The sequence below is a fragment of the Capricornis sumatraensis genome, chromosome 1, assembly GCF_032405125.1.
Source record: "Capricornis sumatraensis isolate serow.1 chromosome 1, serow.2, whole genome shotgun sequence".
NCBI classification, from domain to species: domain Eukaryota; kingdom Metazoa; phylum Chordata; class Mammalia; order Artiodactyla; family Bovidae; genus Capricornis; species Capricornis sumatraensis.
Window position 1 is genome coordinate 61,032,008 of NC_091069.1, and position 27,375 is coordinate 61,059,382.

The window sequence follows — 27,375 nt, forward strand, 5'->3', positions numbered from 1 at the left end:
ACACATTTCATTTTAAAAAGTATCATACAAAAAAATTCCCCAAGCTGTTAAAAAAGTTGACTGGTTTCCAAGGATTTTTTTTCCAAGAAAAATTTCACAAGGATTTTTATCTAGACTATAACATGATGTGTGGTGTCATAAATGTTAGGTTTTAACAGTTCTGATGCAGTTAATTTGTGTGAAACCTAAGCTGGGAGACTATTTTCCATAGATTCAAATGAGCATTTCTTCCCCTAATCTTGCAAAAACCATGAATTCTAGATCAACTTCTCATCAAAGGTCAGAGTTCAATTAGGTTTCTGATAAGGACACAACCTTTAGGTTGTAGTTCTACCCTCAGAGCACCTTGTAAATATTTCTGCCATACTTTTTAATGTAGCCAGAAGGTGAGAGATATGAGTGCATGGGAAAACTGGATTTTTTTGTTTCACAGAAAGACATATAACATTTGCTTACTTCTCTTAAAAAACTGGTGCTTGCATAATTAAAAAAATTTATTGTCAAGGTTTTAGAAATAAAGTTTGATGAAAAAAAATGTTTAAAAGCAACCATGTATGTAGATATGTATATATACAATTATATAACTATATCTACATGCACACTTGTTATAACAAGAGTCAGGACTGTATCAGTATCTTTCATTCCTTAAATTCCATTAGTCTGAGCTCACAGAGAAATTTTCTGTATTTCTTCTTACTAAAAGGCTTCAGTTACTTAACAAAGCAAGAATCAGAAATTATAATTTATTCCCTCAACCGATTAATATATTTCATTTACCAGTTGTATAAATAATGCCTGAGAGACAGACACACAGACACATGCAGAATAATTTCATGATGGAAATATCCGGAGGATAACACCCAAGTGTGAACTCAGGCACACTTTCCCTAAGCACTGAATGTCTACATACAACTGCCCTCATTGGCTGTGGAACCTCTGGGTAAGAGTCGTAAACGATCAGAAAGTGAGAAGTCGACATAGGCAATCTCGTTGAATATATTCAGACACTATGTGGCTTGCACACTCAGCCACGGGTTTCTTGGTCATCACCCTACCTCCTGGCTCTGCCTCTCGCCATAGTTAAGCAGCAGTGGGACCGGGTCACTTTGGCCACCAGCCTCAACCATGCATGGTGCCTTGATCTCCAACAGAAAGGCTGGAGAGGGTGCTTTCATCATGACATCATCTGTGCACACGAAATCCTCCATCACCTACCATCCCTCACATGATCCTGACCCCACTCTACACCGCCAGACTGGACCTAATTAATTCTGTGGCTGTGAGTGTTCCCGCCCTTAAGGGACAGCCCACAACATCAGGAATTAATCTGTTCCAGCAGAAGGAACTGGCTCACGGTCATGTAACAGAGTGACCCTGGGTGGCTTTAAACACTCACTTTCATTTCCCAGCTTTGAGAAGGCTGACCATTACTTCAGCATGGCTTTATCTAGATGCTACAGCTACTGTGATGATGATACTGGGGAGCCCAGGGTTGATTAAAGGAGGGTGTGGGACATGTGGGGAGGGTGGGGCTGGGGTTCCCTGTGGCCTGCATACTGTGGACAATGACAGACCCTGGGACCAAAGCTGAACCAAACCCCCTCGCCAGCCCTGACGGAGGAGGGTACTTATGTCATTCCTTCCTGTCCACCTGTAGGCCCTTCGCCCTTAAGGTGATGCATAGGGCCAGCACTGGCATCCCTGGGGACAGCGAGGATGCTCTACCTATCAGACCCCCCCTTCATACCTGCGGAAGGGCTGGAGAGCCTCAAGGGGAGGGCCTGGGACGTGAGTGAGTTGTCATGTCTGGTCAACATTTCACTGTGACAATAGCAACAACAAAAGATGGAATGAAGTTACCTCAATAAGTGACGCAGTCTTCAGTCCTGAGAGAGAAGAAAGGACCACCTAACGGCCTCAGTTTACAGAGCATCTCTTTACAGCAAGGGTGGAAGTTCTGGAAGGGGTGAAGCCTGAAAGAAATGCAGCGGGCACCATTTCCTTTAATTCCTTCATGGAAAGGCCAGCTGCTTATTGCCATGTGTGTATTTAGAGGGCTTAATCACTGTCTGCAGACATGAAGAGTCAACACATCAACTATAACTGCCTAATAGTTTCAAGGAGCTAAACAACTTAAACTCTTAAGCAGAAGAATGCCCAGCCTGCAATGTATGAATACTTGTACCACGTTGTCTCACTGTTTTTAACAGACCCTGGTTCCCAATAGTCTTTAAGGCCATAATAAATCCAAAACCTTTAATTAAATTTTCTTTATCCTTTTCAGTCTTTCTTATAACCTCTGTGAGCTAAACATTTTAAAAGTGCATGGGTTACAATAAAATGTATTTGGAGGCCTTTGAAGTGTTTTCTGGGGCTTCTGAACTTTATCTATGCTGACCCGGCAGCAAATTTCCTTTTGCCCAGTATCTCATGCCAGCAGAAGGGGCTGTTCTGGACACAAGGGGGCCCAGAGGGAAACGCAGAAGGAAGGTGAGTAAAGAAACTTCAGTGTCATGGCCATCTGAGGTCAGAGCCTGCACAGTCTGGGAAGGGCCCAGGGTCACCCTGCACCAGCCACTTCCCAGCGTCAGGACTCACTGGACACTGCACAGGGCTGTGTCCCTTCAGGAAACGAGGGAGGAAAGTGGCCTGCTCATATCTGCTTGGATATTAGTTGGCAGGCTGGACAGAATTATCCACCCCTTATCATAAAGCTGGAAGTGAGGCTTTCACAGTAGGCTTATAGTGGATATTGTCACAATCAAAGCTTTTCAATGACCCCAAATTCACTGTGACAATAAGCCACAGGAGATGTCTGGGACTTGGCCCGATTTCTGCTGAGTAGACTGACCAGAGAGGCCAGTTTCTGTCAACCATTCTTGCTCAGGAAAAAAAATAATAAAATCCTGGAACAAAAAAACCTTCTGTACTAAACTTTCCTGATGTTGACACACTGTGGAGAACATACTTAATGAAGCTGTGCCTCTTCTGGCCAAGAAGTTGTAACTGGACCACTGAGATAGGTGTTGGGTATGGATTGAAACTGTACGTTGAACTAAGGTATTCCGTGTTTCTGGTTTACTACACGTATGGAGAAAAAAATTTTATGCTTTTGTGACAAAAATTGAGATTACCACAAAATGAGCTGCTACAGCTAACATACTTGGCTGACTCTCCCCTCTCACTGTCTTTCCCTCTGAATCATATACTTTTTTTGTTGTTGTTAAAGAACAGTGCTTTCACGCAAATGTATTTAATTATATGGCTTTGTTATGTTACTGACGTACAACAGATCTGTGAAGATGATGGTGGGATTCCTAACCATCTGACTGTAGGAAGAATTAGCGGAAGTCAGTGTAACACCGTGAGGATCCCAACAGATGATATGAACCTGTGAGGAAAACACATGGAAGAGATGCGTGTGCAGCCCTAGAAGCACAGGGGGACGGCTCTCGGCTGGAAGGCCCCCCCACCACCACGGGGAGTCCTAACTGTCAGTGCCTGTAGACACGCAGGCTGTGTGGAGGGCTGGCGGGTGCTGAGGCCAGAAGAGCTGGGGCCTGGGGCCGTGCTGCCCACGGCCACCTGCTGCCCCATTCCCTGCGCACCTGCCGTGATGTTCCTGCGTGCCCGGAGATTCTAGTCGAGCAAGGAAATGCTGCAGGAGAGCAAAGTGCTTCCCCTGGGTGCTGCCCAGAGCCGGCTTCTTCCTGGACTATCCAGGAAGGGGGCTTCATGCTTTTAGAAACGTGTCCTGATACACAAACCGCAAAGCCTTCGGTGGCATCTGGGAGCAGAGGTGGAGAAAACACCTCACAGGATATCCTGTGGGGTCTGCTGTTCCTATAAACAGGTCTGAGTGATAATCCCGACGTTCGTCATCAGCTCTGGGCTCTTTCACAACAAATGACACACAAATGACACAGCAGATGTGTCAGGCACTGTCCCGAAGCGAGGCTGCTTCCAGGTACAAACCTGGTGTGAAAGGAAAGACCAACATTCTGGAGCTAGTTATCCATTTCTTACACATTTTTTTCCCCCTAGCTATCCTTGAAAATTTTTCTTTTGTATCTTTCTGGAGTCTGTTTCTTTGAATTCCATTTCTATGTTCTGAACAGTCGGACACACTCAATGGCTTAGAAAGGGAAGGATCCCTGTGGTCAGCACAAAGTCACAGCTGCAGACATGAGGTCACGCCGCCTCTAGGGTGCCTTCCAGCATCTCCGGGATGCAGAGCCCGGCCGGCCCCTCAGGCACCTGGCGGGCAGCGCACAGCCTGCAACCCGGGCAGCACGACCTTGCCTTTGCGGTGCAGGTCACCATGGGTGCCCACGTTGAGCCGCTGCACCAGCAGCTTCTCATAGAGCAGCGGGTGGTAGGCGCCCAGTGTGCAGGCGGCGTCATGGTAGGGCTCGTGGTAGTGACACAGGTCTGTCTGCCGCACTGATGGGACGTATTCATACACGTGCACCTCGCCACACAGGTTCATCATCAGCAGGATGCCTGGTCGGGGAGGGGGAAGCAGAGCCGTGAGCAACTCGGGGAAGGGGAGGCATCAGTCCTCAAGGGTGGCGGATTCCACCGTCGTTTCTTCCTTGTCTATGTGTCTCTCTGTCCTAACCATGTATCTGCTTAGAGTCTCTTTCCCACCAGAGAGCAGAGGATTTGAGGGTGAGGACTGGGTCACTTATCCATCTTCTTGTCATTAATGGCATGCACAGTATTGGTGGAGAGGTAAGGATCCATGTTTGTTGAATGACTATATGACCTATTTTCTTTTTTTAAATTTTAAATTTATTTTTTAAATGAAGGATAATTTGCTTTACAGAATATTCTTGGTTTCTGCTCAACATCAACATGAGTCAGCCATAAATATATATATGCCCCCTCTCTCTTGAACTTCTCTCCCACCTTCCTTCCCATCCCACCTCTCTAGGTTGTCACAGAGTCTTGGTTTGAGTTCCCTGAGTCCTATATGACCTACTTTCTTAAGGAGAAGTAATGGGGGGCATTTTTAGATGGGGTGGAGGGTCACAACTGGGGCAGGAGATACCTGCTTTGTGCCCCCTGCCTTGTCAGCTTCACCTTGTGACTCTAGCTTCCAGTGAGTGGCATGTGTGAGGTCTGGGGACCGGGGCCATGCTAAGACACGATGCTATTACACATTCACCCATCCAGCTGACCTTGGGGACCTGGGAATGAGAGAAGAAAAGACCAAGCAATCAGGCTTAAGCAGAGGACAGTTGGGGCCAGATCTGCATCCCCGAGTCCGAATATACTATCTCATTCCACACCCAGGTCCACCTGATTTACAACAGGAGGACTGTGATGTAACAAAGAAATGTGTGTAATGTGAAAGAAAATTATTATAAAACTGTTAAAAGGAAAGAGATGGAGACACAGAGTTCAAGATTCATATTAAAAGTGTCTTTCTCACTGGAACTATCCATTTTAAAGTTTCTTTGATTTCTTTTTTATTTTTAATATTTCAAATAGCTACAAAACTGCATCATCATAAGAGGAAGTCTCATCTGGATCTATGCTAAAGGGTGTTATTTTCCGAGCTCTGTTATTTTCCCCATCACCTCTGTTAACACTCTTTACACTTGATCTTAGCTGAAAGGGTGAGAAGCGATGTAGTAACACCTTTTAAACTTAAAATTATGTATGTGTGTGTGCTAAGTCGCTCAGTTGTGTCTGATTCTGCGACCCTATGGACTGTAGCCTGCAAGGCTCCTTGGTCCATGGGATTCTCTAGGCAAGAATACTGGAGTAGGTTGCCATTTCCTTCTCTCTTTTAGGAAAGGATAATCCTCGTTATGAAAAAGACACGAAATCACACAATGAGTTCCTCTTATAGACAAGGCTGGTCTGCAGAGGACAAGCATATTTCTAAGTAATCAACTGTGTTTGCAGCATGAAAATGCTCACAACTGGGGAAAAGTCCAGCACAAGGGCCTGGGAGAGCAGTGGGAAGGGCTTGGGGATGCGGAGAAAGATTCCTGGGGGAGGTGAGGGCTGAATCTGTAGGCACCACCTGGGTGGAGGGGTAGGGGAGACAGGATGACAGAGAGGACCCGGTGTCCTGTTCAGAAGACATCAGGACAGGCCTCGACGGCCATGAAGCTGCTTGCGGCTGCGAGTAAACGGTGCTCCTTACAAGAGACACGGAGATTCTTCAGGTCAGCTTCTAGGAAGTCAAGTTGTTCCCAAGAGCTATGTGGAAACATCAAGTCCCAGCTCAGTCCTCCTCCTTCCTCCCAGCTCTGCTGGCTCCCTCCTCCCCGCCCCCTTCCACGGGCCCCTCAGTGTGACCCAGATCCGGGTAGAGCCAGAGAGAACCAAGGACCAGTGCCTTCATATATAAATATATTTCAAAACAACTCTTAGAGCTTCAGAACTACAGAAATTTGCTACGTATTTCATGGCCATCCCAACTGAAGGCCGACAGAGGTTTAGAAGTAGGGTCCTTATCTTGAGTTATCTGCATTCTTCCTCCTGGTTTTTGCATCTCATTTTGTGTTCTTGTATGAACTTGCTTCCCTGGTGGTTCAGGTGGTAAACAATCCTCCTCCAATGCAGGAGACCCAGGTTCAGTCCCTGGGTCTGGAAGACCCCCTGGAGAAGGGAATAGCAACCTACCGCAGTATTCTTGCCTGGAGAATTCCATGGACAGAGGAGCCTGGCTGTAGTCCATGGGGTCACAAAAGAGTCGGCCATGACTGAATAACTAACACACACACATATAAGCTTGTGAGTTCCTGTAACCACAAGCCTTGGTCCAGAGCATTCTAAAATTTAAGTTAGGGCCGATTCTGCCCCAAGTGTTTAAATGACAGGCAGTTGTAGCGCTGATATCAAATCGTCAGGGCTACACCTTCAAAGGGAGGAAAAAAATCTGTTGGCAACTTGTAGGGTACATGTGAAGGGTGGACAAGATTTAGAAAACCAAGTGGAGAATATTTTTAATTATTTAAAACTTTTTCAGACATCATGGTCATTTCATTTAGCATAGGTATACTCTGCTTTTTAATTTACCAAGCCGATACTACACATAAATTTGAGTTTAAATTTAAACTCTGTCATATAATAAATACTGGACATCATTATGAAATGTGGTTAAATCTGCACATCACTTTTCACAGGAGTTTAGAGTACTTAGCCACACATTAAATCCTGAAATGAAACTCCTGCATGTGTTGCAAAGAGGAAGTGGGTGGACCATGATGTCTGGAGTGTGTGCCAGCCCTGGCACAGCTGGAGGCTCGAGTTGGGAGATGGGGTGTGAGGAGGAAAGACTGCAGGAGATGGGGTTGGGACCACACCAGGAGGGACCAGGCCGTTAGGCGCTGTTGGAAGCCTCTTCAGTTAAACTCACTCAGTATTCAACTGGGCACAGGCTGAGGACTGGGATTTATAAAAAGTTTCTTTAAGAAAAAAAAAGTAGGGTTTACCCTGGTGGTCCAGTGGTTAAGAATCTGCCTGCCAATGTAGGTGACACAGGTTCAATTCCTGGTCCAGGAAGATCCCACATACCATAGGGCAACTAAGCCTGTGCGCCACAACTATTGAGCCTGTTCTCTAAAGCCTCTGAGCTGCAACAAGAGAAGCCCCTGCAGTGAGTAGCCCGAGCACCACAATTAGAGACTGGCGCCTGCTCCTTGCAACTGGAAAAAGCCTGAGTGCAGCAATGAAGACCCCACACAGCCAAAAAATAAATACGTAAATCTTAAAAAAAGTAAACTAAACTAAAGAACGAATGTTTACATTTAAAAACAGGTGGTAGGCCCATGACCTACCATCCTGAGGATGACTGAAGAGAGTGTCTTCACTATGGTCTGAGACAGATGCCTGCACTGCCAGCAGCATCTCTTCTGACCTGCGGTGATGCTGCTCTATCACCATGGTGACGTCAACGCCAACAACACGTGGTCCACAGACATTTTCTCAGCGCTAAGCTGACCAGGCACCGGGTCTGAGTTCCCCAGCCTGCCTCCGGGTTTGATGACTTGCCAGAGGGACCTACAGGACCCAGCAGAGAGTCAGTGATTTATTACAAACCTGGCTCACACTGTCCACACTCCAGAAGGATGCAGGTGCTGGGGAGAGGCCCCACTGCTGCAAGAGCATCTGGACACAGTGACCCACCCTGTCAGAAGGGAGGGTCTCCCCAAACCCAGGCTCCCAGAAGCCAGCCAAGGGTCAACCCTGCAGGCAGGGGTCCCTGGTTGTCAGCAGGCAGGCCAGCGAGGCTGCAGCCTGTCTGCACAGATACCCTGTATGTCTAAACTCACAGCATCACATTGCTCCTCATCATTCCCCCACGTCAGACCCATATGGGGAATTCACATCTGGCTACACTAAAAAAATTTTTTTTCATTTCCTTTCTTAGGACTGCTCAGGATTACCCTCAGAGCAAAAATGAATACAAATCATCCCATGCTATTTTATTCAGTAAAGAATTTTTAGAAAAATCACTTAAGGAACTTTTATGTTACATAATTTCATTTATGGACTATCCAAAAGGAACTGCTTTCAGCACTAATAAAATTTTACTGCTTTCAGTGTGGAGCCAGACTTTTTGATAAGTGGATCAATATTTAGACACTTTTTAATGTATTTTTCCAAACCAATCAAATGGGCATGCAGGCAGTTCCTAAAAATCTTTGAACATAATTCATGTTAAGTTTTTTGGCCAGGTTTTATAAATGAGTAGGGATTCATTTGAAAAAAAAAAAGTGCAAATTTTTCTGGGCAATTATGACTCAAGAGCCATTCATTTGTCAAATTATACGTTTTAAAATATTGTATAATTCAATATAATTAACCAATTAAAAAGCATTTCCACTGGTCTTAATAAAATGTCATAGTCTATGACTCAGCTTAACAAGCAGTATGTACACTTATTTATTTTTCCAAAACCTGGGTAAAAAGCAAACTTCCACCTGCATGTTTGCATGTTATGTTCAGATGACCACAAATTCTGAATAAACAAAGTTCTCCTATAAGAACTCTACTTTTGGGGCTTCTTTGGTGTTCAGTGGTTGACAATCTGCCTTCCAATGCAGGGGATGCTGGTTCAGCACCTGCGTGGGGAACTAAGAGTCCACATAAGCAACTAAACCCACTCCACATCCACAACTAGAGAGCCCACACCCTGCAACAAAGACCCAGCCCAGTGCAACCAAAAAAAAAAAAAGAAACCCAAACCTCTACTTTGCAGATACATAAGATGTGTTTGATGTGTTAGAGTCTAACAGAACTTAATCATTTAGACTTTAATTGTGATCACACCAAGTTATCTTACTTTGCACCTGGCAAAATATTTAAAATGATACCCCAAATTGTTAACAATAATAGAATTTTCTCCTTGATGAATGTATCTTTTTAACATGGGGCAAAATAAGCTATGGACATAAATAGAACCTAATGCAAGTGATGGCAAAAATATAGGCTCTCATCAATTTCAGGTTAACACTTGAACATAATTCACATGTCAGGTAAATGAGAACTTTCTGAGAATATCCAATAAACCCTGCAAAACATGTTTCTGAATGAGGGGTGAGGGTGAAAAGTTAAGGGTATTGAATGTGCTGGTCTAATGGAAATGTAGTAGCTATTCTGTGGTTTCTCCATAAATTCATCATAAGATGGAAAATTATAAAAACTGTACTTAAGATTACTGAAGGAGAAAAAATGACATTTTAAGCAACATTTCCAGAAGATATCTGTAATTAAAATGTGGTTTCTATGGGGATGAGATGAATTGGGAAATTGGAGTATATATACTATTGATACTATTTATAAAATAGATAACTAATGAGAACCTATTGTGTAACACAGGGAACTGTGGTGAATGGGAAGGAAATGGGAAGGAAATACAAAAAAGAGGGGATATGTTGTATGGTAGAAACTAACAGGCTGTAAGGCAATTATACTCCAATAAAAATTAATTAAAAAAAAATCAAAGACAATATTCACAATAGCAGCTCAACAAAATGAGTTACTTAAATTGTAAAAAAAGTGGTTTGGAAATCTGCATTTCATGTAATAAAATAATAATTTAACAAGCATCTACTATATTAAGTAAAATCAGGTAATGCATGAATAACACTTGAAAATCAATTTTTTAGCCCATTTATATTGTATTATTTGATGGTAACATACATTCAGGATTCACTGTTTACAGGGAAATGTAAAAAGTTGTTCCTTGTCAACATAATAAGGATTGGTTTTACACAGTCATGTATAGAGATGTTAAGCAGCTTATTATTTTGAGTTAACATGTTATTATTTTGTGTTACCATCTGAGTTTGGATGATATATTGGAAAATTAGAGTCCTGAATGCAAAATAAAGTGGAAAAGAAACAAAGTTATGACTTGTTTTTAAGCATATTATTCTTGCCTGTATATTCAATAGCCTGAAATTACAGCATTTGCATCTGTGAAGTCTAGAAATAGTACTTATGCTATAAACAATTGAGGCTGCCCTTTCCAAAGGTGTGAGGGGGTGTTGGTGGTTTGTACAATGAAAGCATTGTCGACCGTAGGCTAAAGCAAGTCCCCTGTCAGTGCTGGTCAGGCTGGTGCACCAGGCTAGTCTGCCTGACATGCTCAGCCTGGAGCCCCCTGGGGTGAAGCTGGAGGGCCTCCTGCATCAGACGGCAGAACCATCCAGCCAGGCTTCAGGACTCCGGATGAACTCACACACCTCCCACATATCAGTGTGTATGAAGGCAATGTGGAAACCATGGAATTCCTAGGAAATGACTCTCCATCCTCAGCCGGGCCTCAGTGCTGTCAGAACCACCTCCCAGTACCAGGTAATGAGAGAAGGCCTCCAGCATCCAGACAGGGATGAAAAAGAGAGATGTTCTTGCCATGTGAACAAGTGGCTCCCAGTGGACTGAGGGGAAGGGTCCTGACACTGTGGAACAAATGTTCCAAAGAAATGGGTCCTGTGGAGCATCCAAATTACCTGGATGTATGCTACTTCTTTCTATAAAAAAAGATTTTTTTTAAAAAATGTGGACCATTTTTAAAGTCCTTATTGAACTTGTTACAATATTGCTTCTGTTTTATTTATTTATTTATTTATTTCTTTTTGCCACCTGGCATGTGGGATTTTAGCTACTGACCAGGGATTGAAAGCATACCCCCTACACTGGAAGGCAAAGTCTTCATCACTGGACCACCAGGGAAGTCCTATGTTACTTCCTTTTAATTAAAAAAAATATAAAGCACAAAAAACTCCGGTTGGTGCTCTGTGATGACAGAGAACAGTGGGATAGAAAGCAGGTGGGAGGAAGAACCAAGAGGGAGGGGATACATGTATGTTGCTGTTTTGTCCCTCAGTCGTGTCTGACTCTTTGTTACCCCATGGATTGTAGCCCACCAGGCTCCTCTGTCTATGGGATTTCCCATGGACAAACATACTGAAGTGGGTTGCCATTTCCTTCTCCAATGCATGAAAGTGAAAAGTGAAAGGGAAGTCACTCAGTTGTGTCCGACCCTTAGCGTGGACTGCAGCCTACCAGGCTTCTCCATCCATGGGATTTTCTAGGCAAGAGTACTGGAGTGGGGTGCCACTGCCTTCTCCGAGATACACATATACATATAGCTAAAACAAAATTCTACTCTTAAAAAAAAAATACATGTGCCATGCATGAGGGGTAAGCATCTCTTTGCTGCTGCTCTGTACAAGGGGATGGTACACAGAGTACATCTCTGACGCACATAAGGATGTCCTTCTACGACCCGGAAGTACAAATACGGCCTCTGGTCAGAAGTCAGGGAAAAAGCAGTAAGTTGGCACTTCCTACAGTGATCAACATACCACACCCTCTCCTCAGCTCTCATATACACCTGGGAATTTATCTTAAGGAAATAGTTTAAAGGGAAGAAAAGTCTGCATGTTCACGTATAGAATAAATTATAGTATGTATTAGAATTGACACGTGGATGTAGTAACAATTTATCAATACGATGGATAACATCAAACGTCTTCCATCAGACAGGTCCCTGCCCACAGAGCACAGCGTCCAGTAGGAACTGGTTGCTCCTCCAAAAGTTCCTTTTCTTCCTGCTGTCCTTCGTAACTTTCCCTGTGGTGATGATGGTCGCCATCCACACTGCCCAGGGCCATAGCCACTGGGGGCACGGGACTTTAAGAGCCTGAAATGGGGCTCAAGCACTGAGGGAGACATTTTCCTCCTGTTTAATCCTAATTAACTTACACTTGAGCAGCCACCGGTGCCTAAGAGCTGCCAGCCTGGACAGAAGGGAGCTAGAAAATGACCACAGGTATGAACTGGCCCCATAAAAAGGTGTTGCTATGACTCTCCTTTCTCCCAGGAGCATGAGGACATTCACAGGAGCAAGTGACTCGCCTGCGACTGGAAAGCCAGCAACATCAGAGGACTGTCATTCAGCTCAGCCCCCACTCCTGAAATGACCCCCAACTGCAGTTCCCTTGTCCTGGAAAAGAAGCCACACAGGCAAGCAGTGTCCCTGAAAACTCTAAATGCTCAGCACATAGCTGTGAAAGGAAGCTGGCCACAAGTGGCAGGATTTCTTTCAACAGCAAAAACACACGGGAAATGTTGTTCCCCTGCTATGACTATGTCAGAGGAAACTTTCAAACTTCGCTTCGGTGGTTAAGTGCATCTGAGAGCCCCTACTGTGCTCCCAAGCTCTTGCTGTGATCAGATTTCCGCCACAGGAATTCCCAGGGAGACTTGATCGGATGGCCATGTTCTGTTATGCTGTCTCAGCATCATTCCATCCTGTTCCACTTTCTTCCCTAGGTCAGCAGGATTCCGTGACACCACACGAAAGACAAATCATAGTCCACCCTGGTTTTTCTGACCTATTCTAATCCCAGATGTCTGCGCCTAAGACTGACACTTTGTAGTTTGTTCCACTCATACTGGAGCTCCAGAATCCTTATGTGGTAGCTTGGATTACTGTATCTAACGTGCCACTTGTGGTTATAATATAATTACATATCTGTACCCTTTGCTCTGGGAATTTTGCAGTGTCTCCTAGCAGAATATCCAGAGTAATCTTTCACTCACAGAAAAAATAGAACATAACATGGACTTCCCTGGTGGCACAGTGGCTAAGAATCCACCTGCCAATGCAGGACTCACAGGTTCGATCCCTGGTCCAGGAAGATCCCACATGTCGCAGGGCAACTAAGCCTATGCACCACAACAAGAGAAGCCACTGGAATGAGCAGCTTGCGCACCAGAACTAGAAAGTATCCCCTCTCTCCATAACTAGAGAAAACCTGCACACAGCAATGAAGACTCAGCTCAGCTAAAAATAAATAAATACATGTTAAAAAAAAACACCTTAGAATCTGACAAAGTGCCTTGGAAACAAAGTGCATCAAAGGCATGACATAAAGTGGGTGAGGGAGCTCTGCTTAAGGAAAATAACATGCAGTCATGAATTTTGTCTTGAATTCTGCATAAAATATTTCATATTATTATAATACCTCAAAACTGCTCTAAACCCACAAGCCTCACTTTGCATGCTTCTTGGGCATGTATTGCTGACCAACCCACGTCACTTCCATAAACGTTCCTTTAGTCATGGTTACCACCTGTGCAGCCCAAGTCAGCGTGCAGGTTGTAAATTCATCAATATTAGGGTAGAGACTGCTATCAGTGTTTTATGGACAAAATTCCTATCCTGTGTTTTCACTGCAGCTTTCATACGCCAAGGGGAGCTAAGGTCTTCCTTAATATCACCCTATTCAGGTACCACCAAGACAATAACAGGGCAAGAGGCTGAAACATGGGAAAAGAAATGGGTTAAGACCACATTTGAGGATAAAAACCTGACTGCAAACAATACACTAGGCCAAGTGTGATGCCTTTGTTACATGAAGTCCATTATCTGGTGGAGAGAGTGGAGCTCAGCCTGAGAATCCTGCTACTCAAAGCCCAGACCCACTGGTGACCTTGCAACCCTCAGGGGGTGGTCCAGTGGCCGTGAAATCCCGTCCTCGACCTGGCCCCACATCAACAATGTGCATGCGAGTGGTGGTGGTCCTGGACGGCCCTGGGGTCTCCACCCCTTGAGTCTGGGGGCCTCTAATGGCTGTGACCCACAGACAGTCCTCAGGCTTCTGCCCTGAGAAAGCCCGCTTCCACTTCCTATCACTGGAACACCTGCCAGGAGCCCTGAGCTTCCATCAAGAGTCCAGTTACCATGAGGCCACCACCTGCAGGCACACGGTCATCAGCCCAGCTGAGCTACACCCCCCAGGCGTCCCAGCAGATGGGCCCAACAGGGGAGCAAGGTCATCCCATGGGGCAACTGAATGGCCGCAAGTGACTCCATGAGTCTGGAACAAAGGGGTCACCCAGCTGGGCCCATCCTGACCCACTCCACCACGAGAGAAAATGAAGCAGTTCATTTCAGATCTTGGAATGTTGGGGTAGTTTCTTACTCGCCCATAGAAACTGAAACAGAGTCTTTGCACTCTTTTTAGTGAATCTATCCCCCCTCTGAAGACACCCTCTAGATGTTCTTATACAGCACGAATGTGCATTCACTTAGCATGAACCTTCGCCTGCGGCTAGTCACCCTGACAGTCACATACCGATAAAGCCAGAGGATGGTGGGTTGGGCTGGATCTTCTCCTTCGTGTTCTCCTGGATGATGTCCCAAAGCTGCCAGATAAACTTGGGGTGGAGAATGTAAAATGGCTGGTTCGGATTTCTCTGACGATGCTGAACATATGGTGTGAACAGGTTGTAATCTGGCTTCTTGTACCACTAAGAGAAAAAAACACACCGTCAAGGCAGAGGTCCACACTGTGAAAAGGAAACCGGGAAGTGCTGGGGTTGCGGGTATTTAGAGGCTGAGGATCAGGTTGGGAGGGGGGGTTAGGATGCCCTTCTGTAGGCACTTCTACACTGGATGAGGGGTGAGTGAGTATAGGGGCTGGGTCCAGCCTGGGGGACTGGTGCTTATTCTTCACTAAAATGAGAGAGAAGGGCTAGAGCAGGGTCAGTGGACTTTTCTAGAAGGGGCCAGGTAGTAAAAGAGGTTTGGGGCCATGGGGTCTCTGCTGCAACTCCTGGGCTCCACTGTTTACTTACATGGAAAGCAGCCACAGATGGTACCAAAGTTTAAATAAAACTTTATTTACAAAAACAGAGGCAAACAAACAAACAAAAAAGAAGTAAAGAAAAACAAAAATAAAAAGAAGGAAAAAAATGAAAACAAAAAACAGGGTCAGATGGCCCATGGCCATGGTTTCAATCACTGTATTTCAGAAATATGCTTTCCCAATCTAATGTCTAATGCAAAAACATGTCAGCTGTTGCCTGGGGTTGGGGCCAGGTCTGGGAGGTGAATGAGTGACACACAGGACTCTCTGCAATGATGGGGAGATTCTGTTCCTTCGTTGTAGTGCTGAATACAGGACTGTATACATTCACCACTGCCCAGCAACACATACATGTACAAAGATTACACATAAATGATTGCATGAAACCTCTTCATGGAGGGGTTTGGTGGAGGGTCTTATGTAACTCAGTGAAGCTATGAGCCATGCTGTGCAGGGCTACTCAAGACTGATGGGTCATAGTAAAGACTTCTGACAAAACGTGGTCCACTAGAGAAGGGAATGGCAATCTGTCCCAGTATTCTTGCCTCAAGAACCCCAGGAAGGGCATGAAAAGTTGAAAAGATAAGGCATCAGAAGATGAGCTCGCCCATGCACTCCATTGGGTGGCAATGAGTTGCACACAACTTAGCAACTGAACAACAACAATTATATGAAAACATACACACTAAGGTTGATTTTTAAAAAGTCTTCAGAAGCATCTCAGGTGCCACCAAGAAGTGGGGTTTGGAGAAGGTGTGTGGGGAGGGGCTCATCCGGCTGACCGTCCCTTCAAATAGACACCTTGGGCAAAGTACTGGTGTTTCTGCTCAATGGTGTCTGACACTTCGCGACCCCATGGACCATAGCCCATGAGGTTCCTCTGTCCATGGGATTCTCCAGGCAAGAATACTGGAGTGGGTAGCCATCCCCTCCTCCAGCAGATCATCCCAACCCAGGGATCAAACTTGGGTCTCCTGCATTGCATGCAGATTTTTTACCTTCTGAGCCATCAAAGAAGCCCAGGCTTGTATTACGATCCTACTTAACAGTCCCTGGTTGAATGTGGTCTGTGGCTTTAAACATTTTGGGAAGAATAATTTGAACTGTGGCCCCCAGACCCCAGGGGCAGTGAGAGAGAAACTCAGGGTCTTCGCCACCTCCTCCAGACCCTCATGGAGCAGAAGCAGAGCCTGGCCTCCGAACAGCAGCATAGTCACTGCCCATGTCTATTGATCAGACAGCTCATGCCCTGATCTGGGAAGCTTCCAAATCAGGAGGAAACAAGGCCCACAGCCAGAGACTCTCATGGGTCCAAAACAGCAAGAAAGCTGTCAGAACTTAAAACCACAGAACCTCAGACTGGAAGGAAGCTGACAAGTGCAAACACCCACTCGACGGTGGTTCTCGGTAGATGGTGCGTGTGAGAATTGATTAGAGAGCTATCTCAAAATCACAGGTGGAGGCTGGATACGGCCGGATTCCTGGGAACAGGGCTTTGGAGATGTGTGGGATAAGACTTCAGGAGATGCTGATGTACACTCCTGGGTGAGAATAGTTATAGCCATGCCAAGTGTGTGTCCAGCCTCCGTCTCAGAATGCACGGTGACAGAATGCTTCTTTCAGAGGGAACAGTCCACCATGGGCGGCTCTTTTGGAAAGTTACCCCCCAGTAGGGCTGAAATCTGTTCCCATCTTCATCGGAGGAAGCTGGCATCCTCTGGGGTCACGGAGAACAAGTCCACAGCCAGTGGCACAGCTTACAGCATTGCTCATGGGGATAAAGTGCAGCCCATCTTCCTAACCCCCTTTCAGAACAAGTAGACTGGCTTTTCATGCCAGGCTTCCCCAAAGTACAGAGGCTGTGAATGTAATTCTCTAACATATGTGTTTTTTTTTCAAATAAAGAGCTGACTCACTGGAAAAGACCCAACTCATTGGAAAAGACCCTGATGCTGGGAAAGATTGAAGGCGGGAGGAGAAGGGGACGACAGAGGATGAGATGGTTGGATGGCATCACAGACGGGATGGACATGAGTTTGAGTAGGTTCTGGGAGTTGATGATGGACAGGGAAGCCTGCGTGCCCTAGGGGTCACAAAGGCAGGACTGAGTAACTGAACTGAACTGAATAATCTTGTTTATCCTCTCTTGTATAAGATTAAGAAGGTTTGGGGGCAGAAGCCAAAGAGCTGCACACTCAGGAAAAAACTGTGACAGGCTCCATTTCAATAGTAATAAGTTGTGGAGTCACAAAGCTTAGCCTGTCCCGCCAAGAACTTCCCATTTATTTCAAAATATCTTTTAACAAATGGGAAGGTGATGTAATTGTGCTACAATGGAAAAATTCAGCATGTAAGCTGTCCAATTTCTGGTATGACTAGGACTTTCCTAGCATCTAGATGTTGTACGTTTTGTTTTTTTAAGTCCTCCAGAACAAAAACACTTTATCGTCAGAGAGTTGATGCTCACCATGGAGCTACTGCAACTGGGAGTCAACCAGTATGAGCATACATGAGTTTAATTAGCGCCTATGATCAGTTTCATTCTGCCTGTCCAAGTTCAGTCCCTGACTTCTTCCTGTTATGTATCAGTCAAAGGTACCGTCTGACCTGCAAGGGTCAGGGCACCAAGCAAATACTCACCAGGTTAAGATTTGCAGAATAAGGAGCTGGGTCCCAGGCCACCAAGATGACATCTTTATACAATGCACTGTCCATGAAGTGATAGCTGGGGTTGGTTAGAATCTGCAAATATATACAAAAATCACTGCAAAGTAAGGGCTTATGTCTTCAGAATCAGTATTTTTTAAAAGGTGAAAACTTGTCTTTTATGATCTTATTTGTTTTTGGCTGTGCTGGGTCTTGGTTGCTGTGCAGGCTTTTCTCTAGCTGTGCTGTGCGGGCTTCTCAGTGTGGAGGCTTCTCTTGTTGCAGAGCACAGGCTCCAGGGCGTACAGGCTTCAGTAGCCGTGGCACTTGGGCTCCATAATTGCAGCTCCCAGGCTCCAGAGCACAGGCTCAGTAGTTGTGGCGCACGGGCTCAGCTGCTCTGCAGCATGTGGGATCTTCCTGGACCAGGGATCGAACCTGTGTCTCCTTCATTGGCAGGTGGATTTTTTACCACTGAGTCACCACAGAAGCCCAAGAAGTGAACATTTAAAAGAGGAATTGGAAAAAAATGTTCCTCAGATTTTCTGGGGGAGGGAGAGAGGCAGGCTTTACATACTAGAAATTTAGAAAATATCTCGAGAAAGAGGGGGGTGGGTTCCTTTTTTAAGAAAAGAGCCCGCAATGGACCCATCTAAAGATACCAGCTCTGGATTGAATCCCCTGGCTCCTTGGCTACCCCAAAAGCCTCTTCCTCAGTGGCTTTCACAGGTCAGTTAGGGCGAGCGGCAGACCTAGAAGAACCAGAATCTTCAGGTGCCTCCCTGCGACAAACAGCCTCAGAACAAACGGAGCCCAGAGATCTGGAGACTGGGGCCCTCTCTGGCCCTGGGTGAGTCCTTCAATTTCATCTGCCCATCACCTTTTTAAAACTATAGTTTGGTGGTGGTCGTGGTGGGTGGGTGGGGGGAGAGGGCGGGGGGGGGAATGATGCATTGATTTGTCTCAGTTTTAAGACACTCTTCTTCACATCTTAGTATTTCTAAAGTTAGGGTGTATCTCACAGTGACAGGTGTCTTAATTTGCTGGAGCTTATCTTCTTCTCTTTGAAAAGCTGTCATCAGACAGAAGAGCAATCTTCAATCAGTGGTGTCTCTGAATTCAGGAAGCAGGGCCTGACTCTCACCTCTCTCTCAGGCTGCGAGCCCAGGGCCTGATGCAGAAAACACCCTTTTTTTTTTGATAAGAAACTCACTATAAATTTCTCACCACTCCATTTTTTACATATAGTTTGAAATGCTAGAAATTGTTGTGGTTTGTTCTGAGAATAATTTTGTTATGAATTTTGGAAAACATTCTTCTTAAGAACACACAAAAAAGAATCTTCCTTTTTAAAATTTTCAAATGACAATGACAAAGTGAAATTTCTGAGGTGTTCTGCTGCCTCTTGAATTCTGAATCTTTGCCTTTCTGCCCTCCACCCCTGATTTATTCTGTTTAACTTCCTTTTTCACAGTTCACAGAACTCAGTGTGCTACCTATATATATTTCTACCTCTACTCTGAGTTTTCCTTTTGATCTTATTTACCGCTTTTTTCCCTCTTCACAGCACACATGAATTCCCATGTCTCTGCATTTTTTCTCAGTAATTCTTTATTATTACAAAACCCCGAGATCATGGTCATGGAGAGCTGGATGATTTTTCTTCATTCACCCAGTTAAGCTATTTACCTGTAAAATGTACATCGATGAAAAGTCTACCCAGCTTACCTGGGAATTAATGATGCGGACGGTGGTTTTATTTCCGACATCTTTCTCGTAGCCACGTGTAGGAGCAGAGTTAAACCTCAAAACCGCATCGTGGGAATCTAAGGGCACAAATGTGACAAAATGACTTTTTTTGCCTCTGCATAAAAATCAGCAATATCTAGGAAAATATCTTAAAGCAAATCTTTCAATACCTGAAACTAACTGGACCCCAGTAAAGTTCAGACACTCCTCCCCCCTCTCCACACACATTGTTCGGTATACTGTTTATTTAGAATGAGATCCTGGCTGGGGGCAAATAAACATGAAACCATATCAATGCATTACAAATCGTCCTACAACATCTAAGTTATATTTAGATGCTTGGTGTGTATTCACAGTCTTTAAGGACGTGCTTTACGTACGCAGGAAATGTCAAGATGCGTGTGTGTATCTAGACTGCTCTGTGGAGTCTTATGCGATTCCTAGAAACAGGGCTGAAACCACAGTTAATCAGCAATAGGGAATTTCTATGGGTTTTCTCCAGTTTCAAAACAGTATGGAGCTACCATATGACCCAGCAATCTCACTCCTGGGCATACGTCAGAGAAAACTCTAATTTGAAGAGATACATGCACTCCAGTGTTCACAGCAGCACTGTTTACAACAGCCAAGACATGGAAGCAACCTGAGTGCCCACCAACAGATGAACAGAAAAAGGCGTGGTACATCTATACAACAGAATACTCCTCAGCCATAAAAAGGAATGAAAAATGCCATTTGCAGCAACATGGATGGACCGAGAGATCATACCAAGTGAAGAAAGTCAGACAGAAAAAGACAAATCTATGGTATTTATATGTGGAATCTTAAAAAATGATGACAGATGAACTTATTTATAAAACGCAAACAGGCTCACAGACATGGAAAACAAGCTTATGGTTACCAAAGGGAAAGTGAGTAGGGAAGGGACACATTAGGAGTTTGAGATTAACAGATAGACAGTACTATATACAAAACAGATAACTAATAAGGACCTACTGCATAGCACAGGGAACCATATTCAATACCTTGTAATAACCTATAAAGGAAATGACTCTGAAAAAGAATATATGTATGTATAACTGAATCACTTTGATGTACACCAGAAACTAACACAGAATTGTACATCAACTATATTTCAAGTTTTAAAAAATGATATATCATTTGTAACACTGTATAAGGGTCATTTGGAAACTATCAGCTCATTAAGTCATGCAGATCTTTCAAATATCTATGCATTTCCTTATAAAGTATCAAATATCATATATATCACCATGGATATCATCACTTTTTAACTCTGGGAAGCTTCTAAGCTCATGGTTGAAAGCTTTGTCACTGGCAATGAATACTGTTGGTTATGTTCCTAAAAGTGACAGGCTTACTTACTTCCTTTTTGAGAGAATACCTGCCAAATGTCCAAGTCTAAATTAAGTATATCTGTCTGTCAGTCATCTATCCCAAGTATAACTGTGTTTTGTGACAAAAGGGGCTTGTTCCACTCACAGCTCAATCACAAACGTGCTTTTCCACTGGGGGCTGGTTTGCAGAAATGCTTTCATTGTTATTTCCCATTTGGTCTTAAAAACACATGTACTTCAAAGACTGAAATCTAATAAAACCAATCATTTTTACTGCTTCATCAAGGACATCCATATTTGGAACTGGCACCCTTTCCTGTTACTGTTAAGCTTGGCAGCAAAGCATTGCATGAAGGCTGGTACCATTGGTTACCACTGCTTTGATCTGTTTTATCCACTGCTGCTCCTGCATCTACCTATTCAACTGCCAACAGCTAAAAGGACCTGTGAGCACTATAATGGAAACAGTTCTCACCTTGCGAACCCCTGAAAGGGTCTTGGGGACTCCAAGTGCAAGGTCACACACTCTATGAACTGCTGACCTGGGGCAAAAGCGGGGTGGGCTCCAGGCACTGAGAGATAATCAGGGTGGGCACCAGGGCCAGAGGTAGGATGCTAGCACTCCTGGACCAGTTCTCTCTCTAAACCATGCCCCCTCAACACAGCCTCCATCTAGAGGTAAGGTGAACAAACTGAGGAGGCCAGGCAGTGGGTGCATTTCTAACAGATTATGTAGAAACTTCAGATTAATCGATCACTGCAGCAAATGCCCCAGTTTTTAAAAGCTGGTGTTCTACACTGAAAGTGTTAGTTGCTCAGTCATATCTGACTCTTTGCAACCCTATGGACTGTAACCCACCAGGCTTCTCTGTCCATGGGATTCTCTAGGGAAGAATACTGGAGTGGGTAGCCATTTCCTTCTCCATGGGATTTTTCCCAACCCAGAGATCAAACTCTGGTCTCTTGCATTGCAGGTGGATTCCAGGGAAACCCTGTTCTACACTGAGGTGTGTTTTAAGTCTCAGAAGGACTTGACAAGGCACAGGGCACAGAAAGGCAATCTAGCTTCACTCTTCTGGAAGTGGCATGAGTTTGAAGAGTTAAGAGGTCAATTTTGTGGAGGACATAGAGAGGCAGGGACAGAAACTGAACCTCCTCCAGCTGTCAGGGAGCAGAAGGGACCAGGATGGGAGGGGGAGTGTGCAGAGGACGAGCTGTGAGATCCATCAGACGGATCTTGCCTGGCTGTGCCTCTCCCAGATAATCGCCTTAAAAACTGAACTGTCCATTCACATTTAGAGGGAGAGGAATGGATCAGACAGGAGACAGGAGATGAGAACATAGAGTCAGTCATTTCTGGAGGACACATTTCCAGGCAAGAGCCACTTGACGTTGACCTTGAGAACAGAGCCAGGCTCAGCGCATCACTGAGGAAGATGAAAACCCTGCAGAGAGCAGCCGGCCAGAAGGCACAGCAGCATGAAATCCAGCCCCAGCCCCGGTCGCTGCATTCCCAGAGACCCCAACCCTTCCTGAGGGCAGGAATCTGCAGAGGGAGCCCACGCCCCATCCTCTTTTCCCTGCCAAAGAGACAGTTCTTCTTCCTCCCAAACCTGCCACTCAGGTCTTTCTCACCTCATTGTGACTTTCACAATGTGCTTGCTCCCATCTTGGCTCTGGAGCAATCTTTCCCTAATGAGACCCTGATCCATCACTCCTCCACTTTAAGATTTCAGAGCTCTGCACCAGGAAGCCAGGGATGGAGTCGGAATTTCTGAGACCCAGACTGGAGTTCAAACCTGGTTCCATCCTCTGTGTCTCTGGGTGCATCAGTTTCCTTTATCTACAAAATGGGAATAATCTTCTCTGTCACTCGGCATCACAAGGCTGGTTAACATATAAAAGCATGGAGGATGGGAACTTCCCTGCGGTAACAGGGAAGACCCTACACATTGCTGTTGTTCAGTCACTAAGTCGTGTCCAACTCTTTGTGGCCCCAAGGACTGCAGCTTCCCTGTCCTTCACTATCTCTCAGAGTTTGTTCAGACTCATATCCATTAAGCCGATGATGCCATCCAGCTATATGTGGTACCTACTATTATGATCATTATGTGAAGTCTAACTTCTGGAGAATGACATACAAAAGCATGGGGCTGACCTGCCAGTGGTCCAGCCTATCTATTGGCTCTTCACCCCCAGCCCCTTGTGCTGTCCCTCATCACCCACACACTGAACTGTTTTTCTTGTCCACCTGCTCTGCCGGCCTTCGGCCTGGATTTACCTCCTCAGACATCAGCCCTCGAGGGGTGGCCAGATCCCAAGGTCATTTCTTCCCTGTCTGTCTACGCGTCTCTCTGTCCTTCTAATTGTGATACCAGAAGTGTCTCTTTATAGTCTGTCTTTCCCACCAGACAGCAGAAGATTTGAGGGTTAGGGCTGGGCCTCATCCATCTTTCCATCACTGGTGGTGAGCACAGTAGCTGGTGAAGAGTTGGGGACCATGGTTGTTGAATGACTATATGACCGGCTTTCTTGCTTTTTAAAGCAATGGTAACAGGATGCCAAATTCCAAGTTCACCCAGGAAGACGTCCCCTCTCTGCAAGGCTTCTCTCCATCCTCCCATTTCCCACACACTGGCCGGAATCTGAGTTTCAAGGAACAGTCTTGATTTCGCATTCCAGGCGATGCCTGTTAGCTTAGGGCAGGCGTTTCTTGTCTAGAGCGTGCTTCCCCAGGATGGCTGCTAGTGAGCTCACGAATAATTGTTATTTACAGAACAGGTGAAACAAGATCATCTCATGACTCTAGCAATGGGTGTTCCATGTTTCCAAAACAGTTCAGTTTGCTTTTTAGTAACATATTCAAAGTGGAGGTGTTTACAGCTGCTACACTGTTCTCAAAAACAATGACAAGGTATGACTCAGTGCAACAGAACTGGGGAAACACCATGGTATCACAGCAGCCAGAAGAGGGAGCTGCTGAGGGGACAGCTGCAGGCAACCCTGGGGCATCCCTGGTTCCCTTGGGGAGGGGGCTTGGGGAGATTTTCTAGCTCTGCCCTCATAAGACCACAACCTCCTGCAAGTCTTCTGATCTTCACTTAACCAATTCACAAGTACAATAGATGCTTAGGGGTTAAGATGAATTTAGTTAAACAGTACAGCATGCCCTATTGGCGGCTCAGATGGTAGAGAATCTGCCTGCAATGAGGGAGACACAGGTTCAATCCCTGGGTCAGGAAGCTCCCCTGGAGAAGAGAATGGTTATCACTCTTATATTCCTGCCTGGCGAATTCCAAGGACAAGGAAGTCTGGTGGGCTACAGTCCATGGGGTTGCAGAGAGTCAGACACGACCGAGCCACTAACACACAGCACGCTCAATTCCAAGCTTCCTGAGGAAATTGGCTCTGTGACTTTGTTCTCATCAAGAGAGGTGCTAACAACTGTGTACTGATAAGTGTGTGTACATTCAGTTCATGTCAGCACCTGGCATCATGAGGGCTGATGCTGAGAGATGCCAGCTTATGAAAATGAAAGGCTTCTTTCTTGTCTTTACAAATGGAATTGTGCTATATTATATATTCTTAAAAAGGCAGATACAAAACTGGATTCAAAGGAAGTGAAGCAAAACAATAGAGAATTTTAAAAAATTTCCAAGTGTTTGTTCTTCACGTACCTTTCTACGATTCTAATCATGAACCTTTGTGTGAGCGCAGATGCTGTCAATTAAATCTGGTTGCTAGAAATTAAGAAGGATATAACTGACACATCGTGTTCCCCAGAAATATGACATTCCCAGTGCCATTCACACTCTCCTCTGAATTCTGAACAGAAAAGAATTTATAAGACTCTGGTCGAATAGAAGAGAATTTACAAGACTCTGGTTGGGGATATTTACGCCCGAATAAAGAGTGAGGGAATTCTGCCTGATGGATGAAAACATGCAAACCCACAGGTAGGAGGCAGTGGGGCTTAAAGCAAAGCAAAAAAAAAAAAAAAAAAAACAACCAAAAAACCAAGAGCAAGTTGGCGCCTGCTTTAAAGCATGCTGGTTAAATTCCTCCTTCCGTGATTAATCATGTCCTGGGAACCAGAGAGAAGTGTGGCTTTACTTCGCCCCAGGGGCCTCTGAGCCAGAGCTCCCTCCTAATTGGAAGCAGCCGCTCTGCTCGGCCCTGGCCGCAAGTTTCTGTGACACTCGGACAACGTGATTATGAGCCTGCTTAATGTTAGCACGGGGACTCTGGGACTCCAGGCCACAAGCCCAGGCTTGAGCTTTGTTTTTTTTCAACTTCTTAAAAATTTCAGATTCTGCCTCATTGCCAAGACCCTGTGGGAGTAGGTCTGGGCTGTGGAGCCTAGTGATGGGGCATCAGCCACTCCTAGGGAACATGGAAAATGCCCCAGCCCCAGAGATGGCAATGACTCTTTTCTGTCCAGTGGGCAGTGACCCCTGCAGATTGTGTCCAGGGAGGCTGAGCTAACACCATCCGCCGTGAGGAGTTACAGGGCTGTGGTTGTACATCTGGCCTCGAGGCCAAGGCTGCGTCCAGTAGGCACTTGATTTCTTGGTACCTGGTACAGAAACCTGCCCAGAGGAGGGGCCTCGTGTCTGCCAAAGGAGTGGAGGAGCTACCGGGTCACCGCTGCTGCAGCTGGCTGGGCTGGTCACTGGGGGTGTCGAGGGCCTGAAACTAGACCGCAGTTTCTTGAGAAGAAGGGACTCTGTATCTAGATGTGGGAACCCTCCTGAACTGCCCGCTGCCAGCCTGCCCCACAAATTTGGGGCTCCAGGCTGCAACAGCAACCCTTACATGCATTTCCAGCCAGCCTACCTGCCTGTCCAGTGGCCTTCAGGCTTCCCAGCCCCGACAAGGGCAGGGAGGAGGCCTTAAAATTAACCTTTCTCTCTGCAGCAATGCAGGAGACACAGGAGATACAGGTTCGATCCCTGGAGAAGGGAATCACTACCATTCCAGTATTCCAGTAAGAATACCTATTCCACTGTTCTTGCTTGGCGAATCCCATGGACAGAGGAGCCTGGCTGCCTGCAATCCATGGGGTCCGAAAGAGTCGGATATGACTTAGCGAGTAAACAACAATAAAAGGAGACCTCTGTGGGATCCACCTGGGTTCATTCGGTCCCAGGGAAAGGAGGAGACCCAAGACTCTCCAGAAACACAGTGTCAGACTGGCCGCCCTGGGGGTGGGGCTCGGGTGCCCGCGGGGACCCACCTATCTCCTCTCCCAGAGATGAGTTGAGGATGGCGCCTGCCGACGTGACCACGGCGCAGGTCCGGAGCCCGCGCGGGAGCAGCCGGCTGAGTGGCACCGGAGGGACCAGCGCGCGCCAGCCGAGCGCCGAGAAGGGCGGTTCAGTGCCGTCCAGGGTGCGCACCTGCACGCGGCCCCGCAACGCGCACAGCAGCTCGGTGCGGCTCCGCCCCGACGCGCGGCGCCCCCGGAAGCGCACGCCGTGCTTGTTGGCACGCAGGTAGGCACCCATGGCCTTCTGCAGGCGCGGGTGCAGCATGCGCGCCGACGCGTCGCCCTTCCAGAGCCGTCTCAGCAGGGCCCGGGACATGGACGAGTACAGCCGCTCCCCGTCCTCGCCCCCTGCGCTCCGGCTCTGCCTCCGGGGCCCTCGCTTCGCCCGCCGTCCCGGGGCTGTGCGTGGCGGCCGAGCCCCTTCTGGGCCTGGGTCTCCAGGGGAGAGGCGCCCCGACGTGCCCGGAGCGGGGTCCTCCGGGGGAAAAGCGCTTAGGGACATTCTCCCTGGCTGGGCCGAAAGAAACTCTGGCTCACGTTCAAAGCCATCTCCGGCCCATGTCCGCAGGGGGCCGGATGGGAGTCCCCGGGGAGACCCCCGCCGCGAGTCCGCGCCGTCGGGCAGGCCCTCTGAGGCCCCCATGATGGCCCGCTGCCTCCCTTGCACGGGCAGCAGCCTCCGGGTCTCCAGGAAGGAGAAGGAGCTGGGCGAGGGCTTGGCAGGGCTGCTGTCGGTGAAGTAGAGGAAGACCACCACAAAGAGGAGCCCCCAGGCAAACACCCCGCAGAGCATTCCTTGTCTCCATTGCTTCAGGTGCGGTTTCATGGCAGGCCCACGGGGTCAGCGCTTGTGTCCCAAGGTGGCGGGCTGGACCTGAAAACAGAGGGTGTCACAGTGAGCCACGCAGGACAGCGCTGGGGACAGTCCATCCTAGAGGGTCTCTGGGGACGGTTGGAGGGAGCATCAGAAACCAGGATGGCCTGGAGCTCCGGCTAAATTCAGCACTCATATGCCCCACTCTGGATGCCTACAGAACAAGAAGTCACATCCCCTCAGCCCAGGGTCTTGGGAGAGGGGAGGTGAGCTCGGTGTACCTTGGAGAACTACCCAAGGCACCTTGGTGATGTGTCTGCCTCCTCACCACCATGACTGGCTAATTCTCCCCTCTGCCCCGCTTCCCCGATCCCTCCCCGCAGCTGGTTCCAGGTTTCAGTTTGGGGAAGCTGG

The 27,375-nt window shown here is 46.5% G+C and overlaps 1 protein-coding gene across 1 annotated transcript; it reads right to left on the reverse strand.

The window, feature by feature from the left end:
- Positions 1 to 4,249: 4,249 nt before the first annotated feature.
- ST6GAL2 (ST6 beta-galactoside alpha-2,6-sialyltransferase 2) lies at positions 4,250 to 26,973 on the reverse strand. Its single transcript, XM_068984788.1, has 5 exons — positions 26,115 to 26,973; positions 19,503 to 19,600; positions 17,769 to 17,870; positions 14,616 to 14,790; positions 4,250 to 4,503 (listed from the first exon to the last, which is right to left on the reverse strand). The coding sequence occupies exons 1-5, from the start codon at positions 26,971 to 26,973 to the stop codon at positions 4,250 to 4,252; spliced, it is 1,488 nt and encodes a 495-aa protein (XP_068840889.1).
- Positions 26,974 to 27,375: the final 402 nt, after the last annotated feature.